Below are 19,529 nucleotides of genomic sequence, written 5' to 3'. Positions count from 1 at the left end.
AGTAGCCTCAGTGATCCAATCAGACTTTGGATCAACCTCCTCTAGAGTAATCGGAGAGGTGTCACTATCCAAAATCTCCCTGATCCTAATGCGCAGGTTGTAGTGCATAAAGACTAGACTAGTCATTTTCTGCATAGACAACCTGTCACGCCTCTTCGAGTGGATGTGCTCGAACATGCTCCAGTTGCGCTCACATCCAGAAGCGCTACTTGGCTGGCTCAAAATGCGGATGGCGATTTGCTGAAGGTTTTTGGTTGAAGGCCCAAACATTTGCCACCATCTATTTGAATTTTGAAAAAAGGAAAACAAGAAAATATTAGTCTCATTTCAAAATTTGAACTTTAAGTTTAAAGCTAGAAATTTATAAACTAGATTGTATAAGGCTTAAGCTGCAATCTTTACCTGGCTGCAATTTTGTACGACCTTCTTTGCAAATTTGACTTGAAAAAAATGGGCCCTGATGCATTATTATAGGCATCCATCTCAAGCAATATATCTGTGGGATTAGGGGACATCTTCGATACCACTGTGTATAGGCCACTAAGAACCTCCTCGTCTGCCTTGAAATCATCAAGGAAACGGTATGCCGGATTGAGGTAATAGGCTGCTGCGTGGATGGGCTTATGAAGCTGATTTTGCCATCTCCTATCAATTATGTCCCAAATAGGACCATAGTTTTCCTCAACTCCTACATATTTGGCCTTAATAGTCTCCTTGACCCTATCCATGCCCTCATAAATGTAGCCCATAGAGGGCTTCTCGCCATCAACAACTCGTAGGAGGGCTACAAGGGGCTCGGTGATCTACAAAACAATTAAGCAAAAAAAAAATTTAGTGAATGATGAAACTTTGCAAAGTTGGACAATGAAAATAAAACAAAAATATGTATGAGACAAATTAATTTATAAAATTTTAAGACTTAAGCTTTTAAAATTTAAAATTTAAATTTTAAATTACCTCCACAATCTTTGAACATGGCTCCCAAAAATCATCATCATCATAAATGCATTTTGTTGCATGTATCCCTGCAGGGCTGCTCGCAAAGGAGGAGGAACTCCATTCTGGACCAACAAACATGCACCTCAACTCTAACCTTGAACTCAACAAGGATTTTAATGTGATAAAGTTAGAGGCAAATCTTGTGATACCAGGACGAGCCAACTCCTTTCTCTTCGTGTATTTCCTCATAGTGTTGAGGACCAAGGCATGATTATAGATGAACTTACAAAGATTTTTGGCCTTGGTAACACATGATTTCACCCATACAAGCTTGCCAATATCCTCTAACATGAGGTCGATGCAATGGGCCGCACATGGAGTCCAAAAGATTTTTGGGTGTCTCTCCATCAATAGTTTTCCTGCAGCAATTTTAAATTAGTTAGTAAACAATGAAAATTTTTGATGTATTAAAAAACTTTTAATTTTCAAAATTTAATGAAAAACTAAAACAAATTTTTTAGAAGTAGAACTTAGAAAGTTAGAAGTTCAAATTTTACCTGCAGCAACATAATTAGCTGCATTATTTGTCACCACTTGGACAACATTGTCTTCCCCCACCTCTCTTATGACCTCCTCAATAGTCTCATATAAGAATTTTGCATTTTTCACACATGAGGAAGCATCTATGGACCTCAAAAACATGGTGGATCCTGAAAGTGAAAATTAAACAAAATAATTATCATTCAAGAATCAAGAATCAATACTCAATAAAACAAAATTTTCGTTATTCAATAATAGTATACATTAAGTTTTAGACTTCAAGAAGTAGAGCATGATGAATTACCTCCGCTAGAAACAAAAAAATTTAGGAGGGTTCTGGACCTCCTATCTGTCCATCCATCTGTCATGATGGTACACCCCTTTTGGCTCCAAATCTTTTTGTGGTCCTCCAACTCAAGTTTCATCTCCTCAACCATATCTAGCAAGAGGGGGCCACTCAACTCATCTTCAGTGGGGGCTTTGAACCCCGCACCACAGATGGAAACTACATCAATCATCCCCTGCCAATAAGGAGTCCTATTACATTTATAAAAACATTTTAATTAGCATATTTCAAATTTTCAACATCAAGTTAAAAGTATAAAATTGAATATAAATTTTAAAACTTAAAACGTAAAACAATCAAATATAAATGAAGTTGAAAACTTGAAGTACCTGGCTGCTATAAATGGAATGTCGCAGAAAAACCAAAACTTGCAAATTCCTCTTACTGCAACTTCATGTATCTCCCTATTCCAGCCCATGCTCTCAAGTGAGGGTTGTGCACCAGGAGTGGTACGCGATACAAAAAAGTTGTCCAACTTACTAGATTTTCTGACTCTAGGACGAAGAAGAGCAACACTACTAGAAGGGGCAACAGCAATAGCATCACTAGAAGTGCAAGGAATAGATGTAGAAGAAGCACGAGCAACAGAAGCACTAGGACGATAGGGGGGACGGGAAGAACTTTCTTCAACACAGCCTACTGACTCAGAAACATTTGCAGATGAGCGTGGAAGGGAATTAGAACCAATCAAAGCTAACTCTTCTAATTGTTTTTTTTTAAATTCTTTTTCTTGTTCATATTTTTCCAAGGCTACATAACAAAAACGTTGAGCCTCAACAGTTGCAGCTCCACAAGGCTCAATATCATGACCACGTAAGCCAGCAATATGGTATTTTAATCTATTTATCCCCCCCACTATTAATGGTTTTGCAAAATAGGCATTTTGTTTGAGTTCTCTTTCTACCTGAAAATTCTATGGTGAACTTCCAACACTCATCTTTTGTTGCCTTTAGAGAGCTTGGGTTTTTTACCTCCAGAAGCCATTATGACTTAATTAAGGAACAATGTAAAGGTCGCTGCAATAAGACATTTTAGACCAAATATTACCATTTCAGCATTGCATTTTATGAAGATCTAAAGTAAAAAAAAAAAACTCATAAACAAACAAAAAAAATTCATGCAAAAACCCATAAGCATAGACAAAAAAATCATCAAAATCTAAACAATCAAGTCTTACCTCTTTCAAATGCTTTGGGAAGTGTTGAGAAGAGCTCCTATAAACTCCTTGATGATCTAAATGCAAGCTCCAATGTCACAAATGCAAGCTTTTCTCCTCCTCCTTTCAGCTGGTTGCAAAACAAGAAATCTCTATTTCTCTTTCTTCTTTTCACTATAGACTGTTATGGGAGCCCTTTTAGGGTGATATGAGTGAGATATGTAAAAAAAAAACATAAAAGAAACATGTAAAAAATTATATTTTCAAGGCCCGGTTTCATGCTTGTTGCGGCCGAGTCAAGCAGGCCGGGTCACGCAAGTCACTCCTCGTGACTCGCCGCTTGCGAGTAACGAGTCATTGTGACTCGGCGAGGTCAGTGCGGCTCGCTGACTTGCCTGACTCACGTGACTCGCCGCGAGTCACGTTACCCTGATAAAAACAAAAAAAATGATTATGAAACAAAAATAAAACAGGAAATGCGAGTTCACATCATTTCCCCCTTGTTTCATGATTCTTAGCGAAAAAATGTAAACAAATATAGAAGACTTGCCAAATAAAAAAAAAGGTAAAATACCTCTTCAAATTAGCTTCAAGTTGATAGCGAGCTACTCCAAATCATGGTGGCCTCTTCAAAATGTGTTGTAGAATCCTCTATATGAATCAAGGGTTGTTACTAACTTTCTCAAGTTGCATTCAATCAATGTTTTTTGCTCAGGTGTCTACAGGTTGTTTTATCAACGAATTTTGATTTTAGCTATTACTCTTTTTTTTTCCATTCATTGTGCTTGCAAATAAATTGAATGCCATTCTAGAGTGTTAGGCTAGAATGAATTTGTTTATTTTTCTTTTTTTAGGCTTAGTGTGATGGCCAAGGCCGAGTGATGAGACTTGTCAAGTTTCTTATGCAAACTTGGCTACAAGTGCATAACCCTACTCTATATCAAGGCATTCAAAATTTCCTTCCTTATGATTGTTGTAACTGAAGAATCACTTTCACTTTCTCTCCTTAAGTGTATTTAGGGTATCCTTTTGGCCATCCTTAACAAGAGTGTAAATATTCACTTGACGATCAAGTATAATATGTTTTTTCAACTATCATGGTCTACCCAGTAAGACATGGCACACATCCATTGGCTTAAAATCACACGATGCCTTATCTTTATACTATCCAATTTTGAAATTCTAAAAGTAGCTAGAGTCTAGATTGTTTTTTCACTACAATTTGATGGTCTTTTTGCAACCATGACACCTTATATGGTTTTGGGTGTGCTGCTCTCTTCAATCCTAGTTCACAAATCATCTTTGTGAATACAAATTCATACGTGCTACCATTATCACAATAACTTTGTGATATTTACAGAAATAAAATGAAGGAATTTTCTCCATTATATCAATTCATTGCTCTCTTAACTTCAACAAAATTCTTTTCATCATGATTATTTTTGTATGCTTTGCATTTTCAACAGTTTCTGGTGACATACACCCATCATTAGTTGTAAAACATTGGTGTTTGCGTCTTTTCTACAACATCCTTTAGAATCACCTTGAGAACATTTATATGCATGATAATTGCTTTGGCGACATTTGAAAGGTGTTCCTTGGAGTCCTTTGCCACTTTCATCATATCCACCTTGTCATGTATATAAAGTTGTTCTTCCATCGCCATAACTCTAGGTCTAAGAAGATAGCTTCTTTTTCTCATTCATGCTAATTGCTCCCAAAAATAGATAATCAATTGCCTTTTAGACAACTTTTCTTTTTCCTTTATGGCATATTGGTAGTAGTTTGAAACTTCCATATAATAATCTTGTTTACTTTAGTGAGGCTATGTTATTTAATACATAGTAAATGGTAATATAACTAGCAAAACATAAATTATCAATACAAAACATAAAGTATCAAGTATGAATCCAACTTTCAAGAAGATATAGCATTTATTCATTTAGTTTGATATGCAATGTAAACATTACAAATCATAAACGATCCCCAACACACCCAAAAGGAGCACACTTATAATAGCCTTTTGTTAATTAAGATTGCTAATTGTAAGGAATTGCCATGCAACCAACCTTTCATCAGGGAGTAACAACCCAATTACAAACATAGTTTACTTGTTATACTTCTAGATGACTAAAGGAAAAATAGGCTATTTACAAAAAATCATTGAGGAGGATGAGAGGACATCTCTAGACAAGTGGAGGATGCTAGGATTGGTGTGGCTTCCATAGTGGAGAGTTGTTGGCAAAGGTATTGCACATGCTCCATATGGATCCTCAAGTCACACTTAGCAACTCGCAATCCCTCTACCCCTTCACCATGAGAACTACCTTGATTAGGTCAATCTTAGTTTTCTCCAACTCCTAGGCCATGGCCTTATGCTGCTAGTCCTCAACTAATCGCCTACTCTATGTTGTCAATTTGACATCTCTTTTTGCTAACTCTAACTTTTGCTGCTCCAGTCTACTCTTTTGCTCAAGCAAATGAGACTCTTGTTTGGCCAAGGTGGTTTCCACAACTATACAACACTCACATTTGCAATGGTGAGCTAGGTCTATTGGGTGAGCTATTCCTAAAATTTGTTGATATGGACCAACAAGTCACCCTTGGCCCCCTTTGCATGTTAAAGTGCACTCTCTCTAGCCAACTAGCTTCTTCAAGACTAGTTGTCACCTACTTCATTCTTTAGAAGATGTCTTTGAAGCATGCCTCCATGTCATGAATTGCAGTGAACACTTGACCATTGCTTCCCACTGTGATGGGTCTCAATGGGTGCCATGCTTCCATCATAGCCAGTGTCTCCATAGTTGGCCATCCTTGAGATATGAAACATAAAAATACTTAGCACTCGCATTTCACTTGCTTGAAAGCAAAAATCTTTTTGTCCTCAATGATCACTAAGGGAGCAAGATCGATATCTAGTTAGTGAGACCTCTACAACTTCACATGTGGCCAAAGTTATATCTTGTAGTTTGCGAAGCATCTCTATAACGTTCCAAGTACATCATGTGGTTTGATTTAGAACTCTCTATATACATCCCCTTAGTCTCATTCTTACTGGATGACCCATCTGAATCCTCTCCTTCTAGAGTGTTAGCCTTTTTAGGCAGAGAAGTAATAATATCCCTTTTGATCTCCTCTCAAGGCTCCCTTGGCTAATTAGCCATGACCTCGATTGATTGATCTATTGTAGAGAATGCCTCTATTGCTTGTACAACTTGTTTTGCTTCCCATACTTTAAGTGCCGATTGTTGTGCTTTTCCTGCTTGAATTGCCAATTATTCTACTTCCCCCTACTTCAAGTGCCAACTGCTTCACTCTCCTTGCTTTATGAGCCAAGGGTTCCAAGTTCTCATCCAATAGACTTGGCTATGGCAGTGGTGCAACAACCTGTGACACTATGAACTTGCTTAGACAACTATCAACCCTTGTTGCCCCAAAGTGCCTTTAAGAACTTGGTGTTGCCATTTTAGTAACAATAGCTAAGGGTGTTGCCCCTATCGCTTCTTCATGACTGGTGCCACTTTAGTGAGAATGCCTAATGGTGTTGCGATGAGAATTGCTTTAGCCATTGGAGAAACTTTTCCTAGCGAGAGTGTAGTGGGCGAAAGAATGACATGCAAGAGTGTGGCTGGCAAGACCAAGTTGGGGTATTCATGATGATAGGCTTTCTCATATGTCGTGATTGTACTAAAACAAGTATGCCTCAATTGATTCATCCTCCAAACTAGTGTTCTGTGATTGGCATCCTCGATGGATTATGATATTGCAATGGCCTCATAATAGCCACTTTTTCTTGCCACCTCCTTTTTCTCAGTGTTTGCATTGCTAGTTGAACAACCTCCTCCTCAACTACCTAAACTCCTAAATTAGCCCAATAGAATATGATTGATCATCCTAGATCCAAATGGCTAACTGGTTGCCAACTCCTCCATTTGTCTGAGGGTACTTGTAAATGGATAGTGTCCAATAGTAACCCAATGGCTTGTTGGGTCATGTAAAAGGCTTTGTGCCTTAAGCATAGGAACTCATGGATTTTATTAGGTAGTCCTCTTGCCTAGTTGTATACTTTTCTCACATTGATTTGGATCATGAAGTCTACATCCAGAACACAACATCAAAAGTGCAACTAACACCCATTTGTTTGTACTTGAAGAAGTCGACTAAACATTTTTAGTCTATTGTAGCAAGAAAATATTGCAGAAGTCCTTTGTGAGCACTTCAAATGCCATTACACTCCTCCCATGTCAATTCTTGCTTGCACACTTGCTTTTTCAGCGCCTCTTTGTGCTGTGGGCTGACCTTGTGGGTTTTCCTGTAGAGCTCCCCATGCCAAACACTGTAGTAAAGTCAAAGGCTCTATTAGAGATAGTGACTTGGTAGCTCTATAGTTGATGGAGGATTCTCGCCTTACCTTGTTATATTGCACCACTATTGCTCGCAAGTATGGATCAAACTCCTTTGAAATAAAGAATGAATTCATCCACCTAGGCATGGCAGAGTACAACCTCCAATTGATGAGATTTTCCGAGGTGAGGGAATCAGCTATAAGAGTATCATCGACTTTAGGATATCTTGTTGGGATGAGAGGCCAAGAAAGTCTCTTCCCCTTGCTACTACTTGCCATCAGTGAGACTTGTGCTATCGGTAAGGACCCCTTATGTATACTTGCACTTTATAATACCTTCAAATTCATTATAATAATGCTCACCAAGAAACATACTGTGAAGTTGTACCAGATTTACTAGTTGTATCGTGTAAGTGAGCCATATGATGGTGTTGAAGTAATGCCAAGGTCTTATATATAAAGCAACACGATATTGTACAAGGGAAACAATAGACCGTATGGATGCAACAAGAAGCTGTAGGAGGATGATACTCAATTATATAGGATGAAGGATACTTAGTCGTATGATGCACATTAAATGGTAAGCCTAATAAAGTAAAGAACTAGGGACTATATAGAAGACATATAATTGTCATTCAAGCAACTTGTCGTATGGCATATGATGTAGCAAGTTGTTGTCCTACAGTGTACAAAAGTGTCATATGATAATGGAAAAATGCCATATGGAATGAGTTTGTACCTAGTGAAATAGTGTGTTGCCAATCACCGTCATCGACGATGAATTATGGTGCTTCTGTCAAAATTGAAAAACATACTCTTGTAAAAAATGAACATGACATTGTTGCCAAGAGTTTGGAATATAAAGTGGAGAGAGTATCTTCACCTAATTTTTTTTAACATTCCACTTTAATTTTTCCTTTTCTTCACATTTTCTAATGTTCCCTTCACACTTTAATTTTATCCTTTTAATATTTTCTTTTTTGACACTTTAATTCAATTTTTTTCAAGTAAACTAATATACTAGCTTTTGTCTTTTATAATTTCCAACTGCTTTAATTTAATTAAAATTCTTTTCCTCCATATTTTGGTAGTTGTTTTCGTGTCATTTCAATTTTCTAGCCTTGTGCATCATAACAAAATTTCCCCATTTTTTACCATTATTTTTTTCAAAAATTATCTTTTTCCCTTCTCTTTTTTTTTACTTGGTATGCTTTCTACTATCTTCATTGTTCATCTTTTCCTTTGTTCCTTTGTAACCATTTGATGATCTAAGTCTCACCTCCAAGGCATACTACCACCAACAGGTGTATAATGAGCTCTTATAACAGTTATCATTGCAACAAGTGGCCACAATTCTAAATCAAAGGTTTATCAAGCAGAGGAGTATGCCCCATGCCTTTGTAGCTTTTTTGGCATATTGTGCATCCTATATTGGTAACTTGGTACCATGTTGCCTCTTCAACACTAACCTTTGGTGGCCCTGCTAGATTTGGTGCAACTCACCAAATTGAATATGATGTTGGTTGTGGTGGCGGTTTCATATCATTTCGAGGTAGTATTTGATGATATCTTTGTAATGTGCATCCCACTCACAAATGAACCAGCCCTCCACCTTTACAATTGCTTTCACTTATTGTCCATTCTTTTTGCAATATTCATCAGGGTCAATCTTCTCTTCTAGGTCATCCTTAGGTTTTGTATCTTGAGTGGCTTGGTCTTCCTTCCTGGTTCTCTTGGCTTCATCTATGTCATATGTCGTATAACCTTGATGCTCGCTTTTAAGGTGTAATCAACCTTTGATAGCCATACACTTGTCTCTATATTGCAAGTGTTCCAAAAAAGGCATTTATCAGATGTTTGTGTATTAGTGGCACGATAATGCCTTTGGCGTGCTTCCTTACCAATCTTTCATCAACTAGTTTCTCATCTCTTCCTTCGAACCAGTCTCTTGGTACAATCCTTTGTTTAGTTATGATTGGGTCTTCCTCTAATGTTTGGTCCCTTCGTATTGTCCAGTCTTCTTTTATTGTGTAGTCCAACACATTGATCTCCATGGTGGATCCTCTTCTCCCCTAGTAGACTTTTATTTGATTTGTTGGTGAAGTCTTGTATGGGTTTGTTGTCCAAGATTGCTAACTTGATTGCTCCATTCTCACTCACTTCCTTGATTTTATAGGGTCCTAGCCATTGACTTTGAACTTCCTAGTTTCAATCTTGTTAGGATCATTATATTTAAAAACTAACTGCCTTGGCCAAAACTTCATTGTTTGGAGGTGTCTATTGTGCTAGATTTTCCGCCAACATTGGTCAGTGAGGTGGCTTGTTGTGCCATAACCCTTCACTTGTCCAACTTGGTCAGGGCTAAGAGTCATTCCTTCAAGCTCTCTATGTCACCAAGAAGATTCTTGACCATAATTTGCAAACTTCAAACAAAGTACTGGACAAGGACTGCTGCTTCCTACATGTGCATCAACTGGAACAATGTATTTCCTGTTGACAACTTGTTTGTCGTTTGTTAGGCCCATAGTACGACTACAGTATTTCTTCTCAATTCTCATGCTCAATTCTGTAAAAATTATTAATGACTAAAACTAGTACCTTGCACGTTTACTCTGTCTGTCCAATTGTTCTTAATTAGTATAGACTTAGATAAATTGTGAAAGATTTAGAATTCTATTGTCGTTTGTCAAATGACATGATTGACAAAGTGTACCACCTAATCACTAGTTATTTGGATAGGAATGTTATATTGTTTAACTATCTACTCATAGATGGACCTTGTTGTACTGATGATTGTGTTGTTTGGTAGTGCCCTTGCCTTCACCCAATTCATAAGATATTTGTTAGCTACCATAATGTATCAACGTCTATGCACTTGGCTGACCTTTAATGGGGAATGACATGTAGTCTCTCACGAGGGGTTTGTCGACTCTCTAGTAGGTATCACATTTAACCACTGACTCATGAGTATTTGTGTGTATTGTTGGCCACCATAACCCTACTAATAGGACTTTACATGTCGTAGCATCTAGTCCCATTTGGCCTTCATCTAAGCCTTCATGTGCTTCCTTTAGTACTTAAGGGATCTCTTCCTACAGGACACATTCTGGGAGCACCTGGTCAAGACCCATTTTATATGGCAACCCATTTATGAGTCGAAAGATTTTACTTTTTAGAGACAAATTTATCTTCTTGCTTGCTAGCATTTCCCTTTAGAAGGTAGAGGTGGATAGGTTCTCCCAAATGTTCTTGTACCATGGCGGTAGTGGTGCAATCTGAAATAGGTGAGATTCTAGAAAGTCCTTATTCACATCATCCGGTGGCTTTCTCAACTTGATTCTTGACAACTAGTTAGCAATGCCATGGCTCTTTCTTGGTCATATAGTGATTGTGAACACAAACTCTTGCAATAAGAGTATCGACCTACTTACCTATACTTGATTGACTTGTTCACCAGGTACACAAGGGCTTGAAGATCTACGTAAAATGTGAATGGCCTTGCCAATAGGTAATGATGAAACTTTTTCTCAAAGTACACCATTCCTTTGTACTATTATTCTACTTTGCCTTTGAGAGTAGCCAATTGATGAAGAACATTTGGTGATTGGGTTCTTGTGATCCTACTTGTGCAAGCGTAGTCCTAATGGCATAATTTGAAGAATCTACATGTATCTAGACCTCCTTGCTTTAGTATGGGAATTCCAGGAAAGATGCACTGACTAATCCTAACCTGAGTCTAGTAAAAGCCTTTTCTTGCTCATCCTCCCATGTGAATAATTGTCCCTTGTCAACATATCTAGCAGATAAGAAATTTGGGAAAAGTTCTTGATGAGTAGTCTATAGTAGCCAACGTGCCTAAGGAAGGATTTTACGTTTGTGATGTTCTTGCGTGCCTCCATCTATATAATGACCCCTACCTTGTCTGGGTTAATCTCCAAGCATGTCTTATAGACAATGCGGCCAAGTAACTTGCCTTGGGGCACCATGAACCTACACTTATTTGGATTCAACGCCAACCTTACCATTTCGCACGTCTCCATGCATTTTCTGAGTGCTCCTTGGTGAATTTCTTGTCTACCGTATATTGACAAGTCATTTAAGAAGGCTTTCCCCACCAACATCTTGTCAAAAATATGTGAAAAACATCTGCTAGAAGGTTGGTGGGCCATTGCATAGGTCAAATGGCATCTTCTTCTCCTCACATATCTCATCTTCCACTACAAAGGTAGCCTTTTGTTTATTGCCTTCGGCTATACTTATTTAGTTGTACTCAAGAATTTGTCAATAAATGAGTACAGTGCTTGGCCAATAGCTTCCTCTAGACTGGTGATTATAAATGTGATTGGGAATGGGTTCTTAATAATTATTGCATTTAAACATTTGAAGTCGACATTTTCTAATCGAGAGGGAAAAGAGGGACCCGCTTGCCCATTTCTACTTAGAAACTATACATGTACCTAACATTTTCTTGATTCTTTCATACCTTGGCAGCATATTTCTTATTCATCCTTTAAGGTCTCTTTTATATTGGTTGTGCACCAGGTATGAGGGTAGTTTGTGTACATTGAGCTTTGGCAGTAAATGCTTTGGGTCATTGTATGTCTAAGTGAAGGTGTCGTTACATTCCATTATATTTTGAATGTGACTGCCTTCAATACGGAGTACTAATCATCACCAACCAAGATGACCTTAAAGTTTTCCTCGTCACCCAGTTTTATCTTATTTATACTCAGCTCCTTGAATCTCATTATCTTGTCTCTTTTGAATTTATGGGCCAATGTGTGTCGCTCTCTCCTTTTACTCCTCATACTCTAGAAGGAATGTCGTACACTCAACACCTTGGTTGCCTTCATTGATTCACCTGATTTGTAGAATGTTGCAACTATGGTGGAAGTATTCATAGTCTTTCATTTGCCAATTCGCTTAATTTCTCAAGGTAACTAAATACTTCCTTTACTCTCAATTGAGAATATGTTCTATTTCCAATTGTGATCTGCCTTGGCAACAATCAACAATCCCTTCCCAAGGAGTGTGTCACATGCCTCCTTTTGCAATGGGATGACCATGAATTACAAGAGGACTTGTTGTATCTAGATTCTTACTTTTTTTGCCACCAGTGTTTTTGACGACCTCACGTTGTGTTGGTTGGAACCTACCAAGTGGAAGGTCAACAACCAAATTGTTGCTCATCTGGGACATTTCCAAGTATCTTTTTGCAACATATTAACTCCCGAGCCTCCATTGACGATGGTGTTTGTCGAATTCTTCCCCATTACTTCCATCTTGACAAGGATCGCTTCCTCCCAATGCTCACCATCAACATGGATCAATAGCTTGGTTACCTTTGGTTGGCGGTTTCATTTTCGGTTCATCTTGTGGATTACATTGCTTGTGGCCGACTACACTGACTATATTAGTGATTGTCACTTTCAATTGTGGCATGGTTTGCAGAAATACTATTACCTTTACATGTATTGTTGTTTGCAACGCATGTACTATATTTTTCTCAGACTCTAAACGTGGTGGAGTATTGGCAGCTTCATTGGGGGGTTCTTCTTTCATTTGCTGTGCTTGTTCCACATCGGATTCGGCTTCTCAAGCTCTCTCCTCAATACAAGAATTTGGATACACTGCCTTCTTTATTTGTAAGCTGGTGATTGCTTGGAATTCTTCATTGGGATCTTCCACAACTAACTTATTCACCCCATTCTGCAATGAACAATTAGTGTCTTTATGATTCTTGGGTCCACACCCCTTGCACAACATTCAATGCTACTTTGACTGCTTTGGTACCTACCAAACAATGCATTGTAGTTGGCATGTGGATATGGTGATGTGGTCGGTGGCGTTGATTGTTCCCCTTGAGTAAAGGGCATGTGTGTGCCTCATTTTTAGGTTGTAATGCTTTTTTTATGGAATGTTGCTGAATCTGACAAATGTTGCGAAACATTATTTTCAGATAGGTTGTTTTTGTGCAATCTACTTTACAATCGGTGCTTAACATTTCTTTGTTTTCCTTGGAATTCTCCTTCTCAGCCTTTACCTGTAATGTCCCCTTGTGAGATCCCTTAGGATTTCACCTAATTTCAGATATCCTTATCTCTTTGAATTAGGGAGTCTGATCAGTTCGGATGTTCTGCTAGGAAGACTAATCTGTCAGCTACTGCTGTCAAACAATAGCTTTCTTCAGAATATTGAACAAATTGTAGCTATATCAATCTTATATGCAAAACACGAGGAATTTAAATACATAATATATATGTATAATCATTGGTATGATAAGTTCTCTGTAGATATGAAGGGATTGTATATCTCTATATAACAACAATCTGCATATACATACTTAGGGTTCTTATTCAGTATTTGCAAACATTACTAAAACTACATTAATCCAAGCTTTGATCTACATATAAGAAAGTGATGGGTATTATTATTATAGTATATTGATAAGATGTTTATACTAATGGTATGATGCCCTTGCCAGGAATGTTACAGCGTGTCAGGGCTTAGTCTTGAGATTTATCTCTTCCTTCTGTAGAGTGTATAATGTTTATGCTCCCTTCTGCTATGTACCCAAAAACCCGACAGTTGATTCGCTGTATAATTCCCTGATAAGGACAATATCTGTGTGTGTGTGTGAGTCTACGAATAATCTGCAAGCACATTCTCAAGACCCTCATGAACCAATGATTCCTCTCAATCTTTGATGAAGGGGCAGTCGCGGTATATGGTAAGGTCGTTTTTCATTGAAATGTACTGATTGGATCGAAAATATCCTTATAAGATTCCGTCTTGCATACGCATATTTTTCATTGGTCTGATATAGTCTTAGTGGCTTGATATGAAGACCACTTCCCATGCCTGCCTGCCTTTATTATATCTGCAAAAAGAAATGGAGCGACTTTTCAGATCATGACCTTTGATGCAGTCACATCAACTTTAATCTTTGCAATCCATACTTTGTGAATGAGTATATAAGTACTTTTGTATTTATATTAGTATATATATATTTTTGAATTTATATTACAATATATAATAGTATATGAAATATTTGTATTATTATAATATATGATAATATATATATATATATAATTTAAATTTATCAACTTACTTATAGTTATTATTATGTTTTATTATTTATTTATTATTAAATTTTATTACCAATAAGGGAATGATGTAATCAGGGTTTCAAATGGGGGTATATGACAGTCCTCGCCTCCCAAAGTTACTTTTCCAAGCAATAATTGAACGGTCACGAAGTACCATCATTTTTCTTGAAGGTGAATTCTGATCAATAGTTATACTTGACAAGTTTTCTCTCATCAATCGCAAAGAAGGAACAAGATTGTAGCAGCAAATTAATATTGGATTGACCCAATGCCTACATGCTAGCTTGTCTTCACTTTTGCTTTTGACTATGAACCCTACACCCACAAAGTGAACACAGGTGCATGCATATAGCTATATATAAATTCAAGAAATGAAACTTCCTATGCTTTTATCTTTCTTAATGAATTTAATTCATAGAGATTTTAGTCATGATGAGTTAGTCCAAGCTAGTTGCACTCTAAGCCCGAGAGTGGGACTTTGCCCCCCTTGGCCTCGGTGGTAGGACTTATACATCCACAAGAGGTGATCTACTTAGCAGGATGCTTGTCTTGCTTCCTTATTTATGCCCGTCTTCAATGGTTAACTAGCTGACTATTGTAGGAAGGATAGGAAGATCGCAGTAGGGCTCTCAACTTGCCCAATCTAAGCCCAAGAGCAGGGCTTTGACACTATTAGCCTTGGTGGCAGGATTTTGACATCCACCAAGGTGGTCTACTTCGATGGTACTGTAATAACCCCTCTAGCTCATGCCTTGCCTATACTAAGTAGAGAATAGTATCAAATGCAGATTCCTCAATTTTTCCCAGATAGTATCACACTTTGCAATTTAAGCGTTCCTATCATTTATCAACTTTCTAACCAGTTTATTGATTATTGCTCATGCCAAATAATTAATAACATAAACCAGCTCACAACAATTACATAATAAACTGAAAACTCAAAATGATATTGCAAGTTTATTAAGCTGCTATAATAATTAATTAATTACATCAGAATATTATTGGAACCTGGTTGTATGCAATTGTGAATTTTCGAGTGAACAAGGAGTTGCCTTGAATTATTTCACAGTCCAATGTGAAACCCAAACAGCTCCAAATTAACCGCAGGTCCAGTGATAGCAATCGCAGACCCATAAATAAATTGCAGGGCTCTTCAATCTCCAAACTCAAGCCTTTAATGGTAATTGCAGGCCTATAAATGCTAATGCAGGCCCTAAATTATGAAATGCTGGCCCTCTACCATGAAATGCAGCACCTCTAATACATATCACAGCTCCTTGTGGTCTGTCTCAAACCATCAATGATGACGTCCCAGCCTTTAGTAACAATTGCAGGCGAATAAACCACCGAAAATGTGGATATCTAAAGTAAAAATAACTATCCTCTAAGAAACAGTAATACAATAATGGAAGACATTAAAATATTTCTCAGAACTATTAATTCCAGAATTCAAACCCTCACCCAGATTTTAAGATAATAATAAACTAATATCCAAGATTTCTCAACACAAATGATATCTCAGCCACAGATAAACACTGTAAGGAGATCCAACCAATGACCAAATCACTTTACCTCAGCAGTGATTTCAGATAATCTTCAAGAAGGGAATTCACAATACCTCAGCTGTAAATTACCCAACACTTCTCAGCATCAAAACCCTTGTACTTCAGCAAGGGCACAGAAAATCAAAACTCAGAAAAGCCACAAAGGCATCAAAAGCAAATAAAATATCCAAACATGCTTTTCTCAACAAATGGGTTTGTATTTATAACCTCCATATGCCCTTTTTGTTGCCAAAATGTAACTTCACTAAAGAAGTTTCACCACACAACATTAATTAGAAGCTTCCATTAGATTCTTTCACTTGACTTGGCTTAACTAATTAATAAATGGCTCTTTTCAATGATAACTCAACTCTCAACTTAAGTGAAATTATAACTTTATAATAAGTCATTTAATAAATTAATAATAATTTGGCCACTAAAAATATAATAATTCCCAAAATGGTCATCATTTAAATATGTTGTTTGAAATAGGAGTCATACCTATTATTTCTCCATGTGACCAAATGCATTTTCCTAAAATAGAAAATGTCCATCTCAATCAACACCCAACTTACCACAAATAGTAAGTACACAAAACTAAGCCCAAACGAAGTCCAATCTGAGTCAAACGAAGACCAACGTGTAGCTTACTGAATTGTGGAGAAGACAAGACCTTTCCAAGCCAAGCCACTACCTTAGAAGACCCTCTATCCACAATAATTAGCCAATGAGGATCATAATAATAGGATAATCAACTCTAATGCTGGCAAAAATGGGGACATTTCAGTCCTCCCTCCTCGAGATTGCTTGTCCTCAAGCAATCCAGCAACACCGTGAACTCCAACCTTCACTTGGATCCCAAATGAAGAAGTGTATGGCATCCCTATCAACACTGAACCAACTGCATGCCAATATCATCAGGACCATCAACATCGCCTGCAATGTAGCACCCAGTACATGTGTTGATAATGTAAAAGTCAGGGCATCACTGGAAGAAAACTCCATAGGAAATCTCAGCATACTCTTCTTCCCGGTCACCACCCAGATAATATATACTGGATTGGAATCCTGATCATCACTAACAATCCCTGAAAAAGATGTAGCTACAAGAGAACCATATGCACTCATGCCAATTGTATCAACAATAGGTGTAGCCACGTCAAAATATGTTGTCATGGGAACATCACCAACTGCTGCAACTAAAAATTGAATTGAATTTGCAGATGGTGAAAATTGAGTCCAACTCCACTTAGGTAAGTGATCAACATCAAACTCAAACAATAGATTGTCATAAGACAATGCTGCATCCATGTCGAACATAGGATTGTCCATGAAGTGATCGATAGTATAACATGACTCTATCACTACATCACTCACCTCATCATCAATAACAAGTGTACTCAGTGTTATGGGACTCATACTCGCCTCTGACTTGAAAAGTCAAAATCCAACTCGGACTAAAACTCAGCGACCGGACTCTGTAAGGACTCAAAAAATTGAAAAACTCATGAAATTCAAAGATTTTTAAGGATTTTAAGATTTTTCATGCATCTTTTAGTCAATTAACATCAAATACACAATACTTGAGATAAATAGAAGCTACTTAATGCATGCACAATTTCGCATAGATCACATAAATATAAAAGCGAATTTTTGAAGGAAAAAAACTGAATAACACAATATAAAGTAATAAACATAGTGTCACTGCAGTATCAAATGTCTAGAATATTCATGGATTATGAAATCCATGGTATCAAAAGATAAAGACATATATCAAAATAACAGTTAGAGTGTAGAACAGTAGAAGACTAAGGCTCATAGTAGCCTATGTCCTACAAGTATGCCTAAGATAAGTTATGGAAGACTGTAGAGGCATCATCTCTCCCTCTATCTGAGTCTGAACCTCATCCTCATTCTTATCTTCACCCTCACCCACATAATCCTCATCATCAAACTCGGATCCTCCTAGCCTCGAGGTCTTGCACTCTATCTCCTCACGCTCTAGCCTCCTCCATTGCCATCGCTACTGCCGCAGCCTCCTGATCCACTTGATCAACCCACTCCACGTCTTCATCACTAAAAATAGGATCAACAATCTTTGTGTTCCACTCTGCATGTGGATCAACATTCTCTAATACAATCAGTGATGTTTTGGTGCCTAGGATCTGTTTATGGCAAAGGCAAAGGTTGTAGTGAACAAAGACAAGATCATTCAATTTTTACATTGCCAACATATTGCACTTCTTCGAGTGTATATGCTTGAATAGACTCCAATTATGTTCACATCCTGATGCACTAGATGACTGACTCAAGATGTGAATTGCAATCCTCTATAAATTTGGCACCTTAGTGCCAAACATCTCCCACCATGCATCTAAAATAAGAAATTTTTAAATCAATTCAATAACTTTGACTTTATCAAATTAAAATGGTAATAGAATTAAAAATTAGGATGTAGAATCATAAATTTTTACTAGGCATCAATTCTGTCCTATTCTTTTTGCACAACTCCCGTGCAAATAAGTCCCTTTGAATTTTCTTAAACAACTCAATCTCATAGACTCCAATTGTTCCAACTCTTGAATCAGGTGACATTCTCTCTACAACATCATAGAGGCCACTGCACACCTCATCATCAGCCTTAAAATGTGGGCTGAATTGGCATGTTGGATTAAGGAAGTAGGTTGCTGCATGTATAGGCCTGTGAAGTAGATTGTGCCAACGTCTATAAATGATATCTCATATAGGTCCATACTTATATTGATTCCCTACAAAAAAAGAGCAAATGGCCTCCTTCACCCTATCCATACCCTCAGAAATGTAGCCCATTGAGGGCTTCTCTCCATCACCAATTCGTAGGAGAACAACAAGCAACTTTATGAACTGTATTCATTATGAAAGTTGAAATAGAAACAATCAGCTTTAAGTTTTTTCTTAAAAAAATGAACAATAATTTATAACTTAATTTCATAAACAAAAAAGTTGAAATGAGGAAAAAAATGAAAATTGCCTTCATAATTTCAACGATCGGTGTCCAAAAGGAAGCCTCACAAAAAAGTTATCATCTATATTAGTCCCTGCAATGGTCTTTGCATATGATGATGCGATCCACTCCTCACTTACAAACATGCGTCTCAAACCTCCCTTTGAATCAAGCAAGGATTGCAATGTGAGAAAATTGGTTGCAAATCTAATGACCCCTAGACAAGACAACTCCTTTTGTTCTGTGTATTTCCTCATGAGGTTGAGGACCCATGTATGATTATACATGAATTTGCACACACTCCTTCCTTTCTCTATAATTGTTTTTATCCAAGGGAGTTTACCAAGATCTTCTAACATGAGGTCAATGCAATGAGCAACACAAGGAGTCCAAAATAAGTGAGTGTGTTTCTCCATAAGAAGCTTTCCTGCAGCAACATAATTTGCTGCATTATCTGTAACTATCTACACCACATTCTCCTCACTCACGTCCTTTATCACTTCATCCATTATCTCACAAAGATATTCAACATTCTTTGTTTTTCCTGAGGCATCAGTTTATTTCAAA

General features: G+C 37.4%; 2 protein-coding genes across 2 annotated transcripts in view; one reads left to right on the top strand and one right to left on the bottom strand.

The window, feature by feature from the left end:
* LOC149549273 (reticulon-like protein B23) overlaps nucleotides 1–19,529 on the top strand; it is a 46,429-nt gene that overhangs the window by 8,420 nt on the left and 18,480 nt on the right. The window lies entirely within an intron of this gene.
* Nucleotides 399–17,398, bottom strand: LOC149549274 (uncharacterized). Its single transcript, XM_089793673.1, has 6 exons — nucleotides 17,167–17,398; nucleotides 16,904–17,067; nucleotides 3,377–3,410; nucleotides 1,497–1,649; nucleotides 958–1,358; nucleotides 399–803 (listed from the first exon to the last, which is right to left on the bottom strand). The coding sequence occupies exons 1-6, from the start codon at nucleotides 17,396–17,398 to the stop codon at nucleotides 399–401; spliced, it is 1,389 nt and encodes a 462-aa protein (XP_089649799.1).

This window comes from Cupressus sempervirens, chromosome 7, assembly GCF_028749045.1.
Source record: "Cupressus sempervirens isolate cs-2001-9-10 chromosome 7, ASM2874904v1, whole genome shotgun sequence".
NCBI lineage: Eukaryota > Viridiplantae > Streptophyta > Pinopsida > Cupressales > Cupressaceae > Cupressus > Cupressus sempervirens.
This window is presented reverse-complemented; position numbering and strand designations above follow the sequence as displayed.

Excerpts from the sequence above, each read along its gene's own strand:
- LOC149549274 (XM_089793673.1), bottom strand. The coding sequence starts at position 17,398 with ATGAGTCCCATAACACTGAGTACACTTGTTATTGATGATGAGGTGAGT. Across the intron at positions 3,411-16,903 it reads CATTGCAGGCGATGTTGATG|GGTAACGTGACTCGCGGCGA; the intron begins GTCCTGATGATA and ends TGTTTTTATCAG. Across the intron at positions 804-957 it reads CATGTTCAAAGATTGTGGAG|ATCACCGAGCCCCTTGTAGC; the intron begins GTAATTTAAAAT and ends ATTGTTTTGTAG.